The sequence below is a fragment of the Lathyrus oleraceus genome, chromosome 5, assembly GCF_024323335.1.
Source record: "Lathyrus oleraceus cultivar Zhongwan6 chromosome 5, CAAS_Psat_ZW6_1.0, whole genome shotgun sequence".
Classification (NCBI taxonomy): Eukaryota; Viridiplantae; Streptophyta; class Magnoliopsida; order Fabales; family Fabaceae; genus Lathyrus; species Lathyrus oleraceus.
In genome coordinates this window covers 287,638,917-287,646,092 of record NC_066583.1, presented here as the reverse complement: position 1 = coordinate 287,646,092, position 7,176 = coordinate 287,638,917, and the positions used below count along the sequence as shown (strand labels likewise).

At 34.6% G+C, this 7,176-nt stretch overlaps 1 protein-coding gene across 1 annotated transcript; it reads right to left on the bottom strand.

Annotated features, from left to right (window-relative positions):
* Positions 1–767: 767 nt before the first annotated feature.
* LOC127083952 (arginyl-tRNA--protein transferase 2) lies at positions 768–6,915 on the bottom strand. The gene is made up of 6 exons (XM_051024317.1): positions 6,513–6,915; positions 6,256–6,294; positions 5,246–5,396; positions 2,174–3,313; positions 1,590–1,908; positions 768–1,254 (listed from the first exon to the last, which is right to left on the bottom strand). The coding sequence occupies exons 1-6, from the start codon at positions 6,634–6,636 to the stop codon at positions 1,138–1,140; spliced, it is 1,890 nt and encodes a 629-aa protein (XP_050880274.1). The 5' UTR covers positions 6,637–6,915; the 3' UTR covers positions 768–1,137.
* Between the last annotated feature and the right edge of the window lie 261 nt (positions 6,916–7,176).

Genomic DNA, 7,176 nt, shown 5'->3' with positions numbered 1-7,176 from the left:
CATTATACTTGTAAGTTAAAGTAAGACATATCATTAGTGCAGACCAACAACACAAGTAAGAAAATAAAAAATAAAAAGACTGAGAAAATTCCAAAGATGCATCTCCGATTTCTAGAAAACAAAACCGTTGAAAAATTACGGAGATGCATCTTCGATTACTGAAAAACTAAATCGCTGAAAAATTCTGGATATGCATCTCCAGAATTTTCTGCAACTCAGAGATCGCGTCAATGATGTAATGTACCACAATGCAGCTCAAAAAAAATATTTTTATCATCAATTTCAGCCAACAACTAATACAGTATGGTGAAACTATCTTAAATGTGATTTCTATTTATTTCTAATAATCATCGATTTCTATTTATTTAGACCAAAACTCAAACATTTATCAAAAACTCAAAAAACTTATAAGAAATTAATGTTTTTGATAAAGATGGATGATGTTACAGTTTGACTTATATGAAATGAGGGAGGAAAGAGTTTGACGCAATTTAATCTCCAAAATATTCTGAAAATACATCTCCATGTTAACATTAACCGATCTTTTGATACGTCCGAAGATGCATTTCTAGAAATTAAAAATATATCTTAGAATTTCGACGATGCATTCAGAAACTCACCTATAAATAGCAATGCTATTTTTTATTGCCGTCCAGTAATGACCCAAACACGCACGGCGATTTTTTTTTTACTAACCGGAATATTTCTTAAAATTAAAATATTAAACACACAAATTCAAAATTTCATGTATTAGAAAAGCCACAAAATGAACCAAAAAAGACCTATCGTTTCCATTTACAGGATAAATTAATCATATCCATTGATCTAACCATCATATAACTAAGCTTTCATAGAACATAAAATCGATCGAGGGAACTTTAAACTGGCATAAATACCATCAAGCTGGCAAAGAGATACGCCGTTGAATTAAGTTCCATATATGCAAATGCACAAGAAATTTGATGAAAATCAACCATGTTAAATAAAACAACAAACCATTAACCAAAAAGTTATTTAGTTTACACAGTTCCTGAAGACAATCGAGGATCAAATTCAGCTCCAACGGCGGGATCAGAATCTTATTTGCTGGCGACCGCAGCAGTAGCATGTCATTATATTGAAGTTCCAAGATATAAATTAACCGAGAGAGTAAACCATGCGCTCGGATAACACTGCACCCACAACCCTCCTGTATTTCTGCAACTGTGACTCCAAGTATCTCTGCTGCTCAGGACCCAACACACTTCGAAGATTCTTCCGAGATGAATAGTACAGTTTATGCAAAGTATAAGTGGACAAACAAGTCAGACCGGAAAGAGAGGGAAAAAAACATGCAGGAGTTTGCTATGGTTAAACATGCATGTCTACCTAAACCTGCAACATGACTAGTTTAAGGATTAGGAAAAAGCAGCAATAGAGGATTTGATGACAACATTTCTGAGACTCATCGGTTTGAAACATACCCGCTATTTTGTAATATCTGTACTACTATTTTCTACAATATTTTGCAGCTAACATTTTCTAAGTATGGTTAGGTGCTTAGAGCATAGGAAATAACTTGATATTTATTTGCATAGAACTAATCATACCTTGTATCTCACACGAGATCCTTTTATCTCTAGCAAAACTTTGCTTAAATCACTATTTTCTGGATCACAATTAGTAGTTTGTAAATCAGGTTCATCGTCAGAGCTTTCCGATTCAAACTCAACCATTTCTTCATCTTCATGCATTGGAACATCATTTGCATCTTCTTGACCACTGTCATCAAGCTGGATTAACATTGCATCTTGACCGTCAGTAACTTGAAGTGGGGACGACTCTCCATTTGGTAAAATGGAAGCGTCTGATAAGACAACATATCGCTTTCTGTCAAGTAAAGGCCTTGCAATGTCAAATGAAACCCACCTGGAGATCGTGCAATGATGTTAGCCTTGTCTCACATGATATAGCGAACATGCAAAATATGGTCAGAATTCAGTAGAAAAATTCAGATAACGACGACATATATAGTACAGTTAGAATTATCTATTTCATATGCATACAGAATGCGCCAATAATTGTTATCGCAAAAGGAAGAGACTAGGTAAATGACTAAAGGCTCTACAAGTTCGAAAATGAGCTACAAGCATGGTGAAGTGGTTTCACGTGCACTCTGAACTGAATAACTTACTGATAACGAAGAGGACATAGAAGCTCTGAAGGGCGATATGCAGCTTTGTACCTCATCTTGTTGCAAGAGTGAATATAGTAGCCAAGATAATAGTACTGGAGACTAGGACAATGAACCTGGTTATCTTTCACCCAACCAATTTCTTGAAGTGCAGAGTACTTGCCGAGTGATAGAAAAGCAAAGTCTGGATCCCAGAACAAATATTTACTCGATAAACAGTTAGGAAGGATATCTATAACCCCAACTGCCACTAACTGGCCATCCACTAAATACTGTTGATGGAAAGAGCCAAAACCACAAGGAGGGACTGTGCTGTCACCAGTATGTGAAACATATAATAATGGAGTATCAACCAAAAATCTGCGATATGAACTCTCCGTGTAATTTTGTGGTTTATCATTATGTACTTTGCTTTGATATTTTCTATATAAAGCATATTCTTTTGGATCAAAACTGGATCTGTTCAAACGGATCTCAAGCTTTCGCTTTTTCAACTGACAATGTTGAGGACTAATCAAACAATTTCCTCCTTTATCAAGCTTCATTCCAGACTTCTTAGGAATTGCAGCATTTTGAACAGTTCCATTTTGCGAAACTTGCTTACTAGAAGCATAAAAATTGATATGACCATTGCAAGCCCTGGTAGACAGACCAGATGATTTTACTGTTGAGTCTAAAGACGCTACCAGCTTTTCTGCAATAATTTTAGGAGAAGATGCATTCTCCTTCTCACTATCTCTCGATGGTTTGGAATCATTACCATCCTTGTCCCTTGACTGTGCTCGGTTTATAGATGCAGCAACTTGAAAGGCTATATTGCTACTATACAAGAGATCCTCGGATCCATTGGTTAATAACTTTTTTTTACCCTGTGAAACCATTCTGACTGAAGCTTTTGGTAATTGAAAACCAGATGGAAATTCCCTGTTATCAGTGAACATCTGTACTACATTATCAATCTGATCTGATAAATAGTGCAGAGATTTTTCAACTTCATCCACCTCTTTGCTGCCAACAGATAGAGATTCTTCTGACATGGAGCATGCTGGATTATTATGCACAAGGCTTCCTGAATTTTTTGAAGTATTTGGTTCGTCCGTGGCATCAACTCTTTTAGCATCCAAGGTTCCACCTAAAAACCTAGGAAGAAAGAACAATAATTGGTGAAAAGCGGAACAGAGAAATTTGAACATTTATGGTGCAATTCAAATTTTCACCCACCCCACCTACAAAGAAAATAGAAAAAAAAGTGATTTTAATTATACAAAAATTGGTGGCAATTGAACCCATGTAAAAACATTGGTATAAGCCAACAAAGGTGGGTCCAGTTTGATAAGCATTCAACTCAGATTCCACAAGTATGTGAGTTTTGAATGTCGTTGTCGATGTGAGGACTTCATTGGTAGACAATATGTTAGTAGTAGTACACCTTTATAAGCACTCAATGAACTTTAAAACATATCCCAAAAATTTATTCTTTTATTGATAGTGAATAGAAATTAATTGTAAATAGAAATGTTCCTTTTGAATATTGAATAATAATTGGCAAGTATCACGTAACAAAATTCTATTTTATTGAATGGTAAAGATGAGCTCAGGCTCTACAATGGTGGAAACAGCGCATAAAGGGGTAAACCAGAGTTCAAGAACTCCTAACCAAAGCAATATGCTCCTACAAGAAAAAACTCTCCAAACAAACTCTAACAATATTTCTGCATCCTATTTTCTCACCCCACTCGCCCTAATCATATAGACATTTCACTCATAACAGAATTGGGTGGCTAAAATGACACATCAGCAACTAACTTCCCTATTCAGCTTAGTCGTTGGGCTTAGGCCCAAACCGAGTCCTATCACTACACTATCCGCCGATAGAAAAGCAGATTTACCCTCAAGTCTTATCTTGAGAAATTGACAACTAACATTGAACTCTTCCTCCCATTGAGCTTCCTTCACCACAATTAAAGTCTGATTAACAGAGCCTTTTCCAATGTTGCTGAACTTCTGGCCATCCAAAAACAGTACAACAGCCAAGCTTTTTCATACTAAGAAGGGTCGGAGACATGAATCAAATTACGCCATAATGTCTTATCAAAAACTATGTTTCTATCCAACTCATTAATCTCGAGATCTTTCTTAAAAGTTTCTCTTATAGTTTTTATCGGTCTTCATTTATCTCTAGCGGTTTGACTACCCTCCATCTAATCTATTCTCCTTACTACATAATACACAGGTCTTCTCTCTACATGCCCAATCCAAACCACTTAAGTCTAGTTACCAACATCATTTCTAAGATAGGTGATACCCCAACACTTTCACTAATAGTGTCATTTCTAATCTTATCTCGTCTAGTCTTACCACACATTCAACGCAACATCTTCATCTCTTATACATTTACTTTATTTTTGTGTAGTTCTTTACCGCCCAACATTCTGAAGTTTCACATAGCAACTTCCCTCCCTTCACAAGACAAAAACAGTGACTCAACAAAATTAAGTTGACTTGGTAACATTCAAAGTTATAAATAAATAGGAAATATTGAAAGGAAAAATGTTTAAAATATGCATGATAAATAACTAAAAGATATGCATTTATATTTTAGATAAAATATCAAAGATGAAATAGATTTAAGGGAGAACACACTATGATATTAAGTCAATCTCAAAAGAGTGTACTCTAATTTACTACATAAATATGTGTACGAATTTGATCGCAACTAATCAGAAAATATAAGCATCTAAGATTCAAGGGGAGAGAAAAATTGTAATATATAAAGGAAAACTAAAGGTAATTAATATAAGAGTTTAAAATGAAATTATTTGTTCAAGCTACTAAGTGTCAAACGGAGAAAGACAGTGACAGTAAACTTATATCAATCCAATGAGCCTCAATTCTATTTTATTCAAGATAGTTGTATAAATATACTCCCATATCATGTGTAAAATGATGCCAGCAAAGCTTTTGAAGTTGAAAAATAAAAGTATTAAAGATTACTAATTTGAATACCATCAATTGAGAAATTATAATTCGTATGTCTCTCGACTCGAGGAATATCAAATGAAGTAAGCATACCTTTGCATTCGTCTAGATACACGAAGTTGTTCCTTAGAGGGAACAAAGTCACCTGCTTTCAAGCGGATTGTATAGGAAGGGCAACATGTTTTCTCCATCTCAGGTTTATAAAGAAAACATCCAGATCTTCTCCAGCCTTGGTCAAGAAGGGCTACCAAGAGAAAATGAAAATGAGTTAACCTGAACAAGTTCTTATCAGCAAATTAATCAAAGCTCTTTTTCAACAGCTAAATGAGAAAGCTTAGTGTTCCCATTACAATCAAGCATGTTATCTAGGCCTCTAGAAACAGGGTTTTTGCCTCGGTAGCTATCTCGTGAACAATCAGTCCTCCTTTTAGATAAGATAGGCCTTCTTTTTTTAAAGGGGTTGGGAGAGAGTTACAAAAGAAGTCGCATGGTAGTGGGGAAATCAGTTACTAGTTCATTGTCCATGAGAGGTTACTCAGCCATACTAACCTAGTTATTAAGCCTGACTTGGTCGGCTACTATCTTACTTGTTCTATAACGGTTTAGTTACAAATCTCTCCCAAAGCAGAAGCAGATTTTGAACACTATATAATATGAAGACCGATATAGAAGAGGGAGCTAAACCATGATGAAAAAGATCGTCACTTCAGAGTATCAAAAAGCACAGCAAAACTCATAAATCAACACTTTGAAGAGGAAAATATGGAAGACACTTGTATCAATTTTGATAACAAGCATCAGTTTGTTTTCAGTTCGAATTTGAAGGATACATGCTCTGGCCAAAAGCTACAACTAGTAGCTTCTTTATTTTAACATCGAAGTTGCTTTGGAACGCGAGAAAATTCACCTTAACAACTCCAAACCAAACATATGAATAGAGTTCCAAACCATGTCACTTAGGTGCATCACATCACAAAGCAAAATCAGGCTTGTTAGTTTCATAACTTACTTGTTATAAAAAATTATGACTCAATAGTGCAAAATGTCAGCATTATCAAATTGAGAAGAGTGACAAACACAAAGAAATAGTAAACCACGCCAACCTTGGTAGTCATCCACTGTAAGACTTTCTGCCAGCATACCTGTGACAAGAGAAAAGGAAACAAATAACTAATTACAAAATCGATTCATCGCAGAAATGTAAGTACCCAGAAGATAACAATCAAAATCCAAACTCATAGCATTAAAGTATATAATAATCCACCAACTACAATAAAAAAAAACAATTTTTCAGCATAAAAGCTCACAAATTGAACAGAATCGAAAGAATTTTAAGGGAATTTAAGAGAAAGAAAAAAACCGTGAGAGATACTATTGTGACGAGGAGATCTACAATAACCACAAGAGCTTCGACGTTTTCCGCAATCAACAACAACGCTTTCCTTCGGGGTTTTAGTGCTGCTACTACTAGCCTCGTTCCTCATCGTACTGATACAAAAATGGTTTTTCTACGGAGAGGATTGTGGTTGTGGCAGAGAGAATCGGAGGATTTTTGAAGTTCGATTGGGTTCAAGTACGATTTGGATTCATGGTTCGTTCTTTTGGTTGAATAATTTCTTACGCAATATTGATAAAGAACGTGTCATTTTTTAATTTTAATTATTTTTTACTCAAGAACGTGTCAACTTGAAACGCAACAATGCCGGAAAAACCAATTCCATGTTCATTTCATTAATCCGTTTGTCTAACTAGGAAAAAACTGCGTGCGTATTTGTCTACGATATTAGAAGTTGCTCGTTTGGTTCCATAGTAGATTTTTCCCATATATAAACATTAATTTTGTTTTAGTTATTTATAAAAATATTTTAATTCTTAATAATAAAATTTATTTATTAAAATATTTGAATTAATAATATAGTATTTTTATTTATATAAAAATAATAATGTTTTGATACCGTTGATAAAAACTATTTGTGAAATATATAAGAAATTCTTGTTTTATTGAAATTGTACTAAAAAAATTA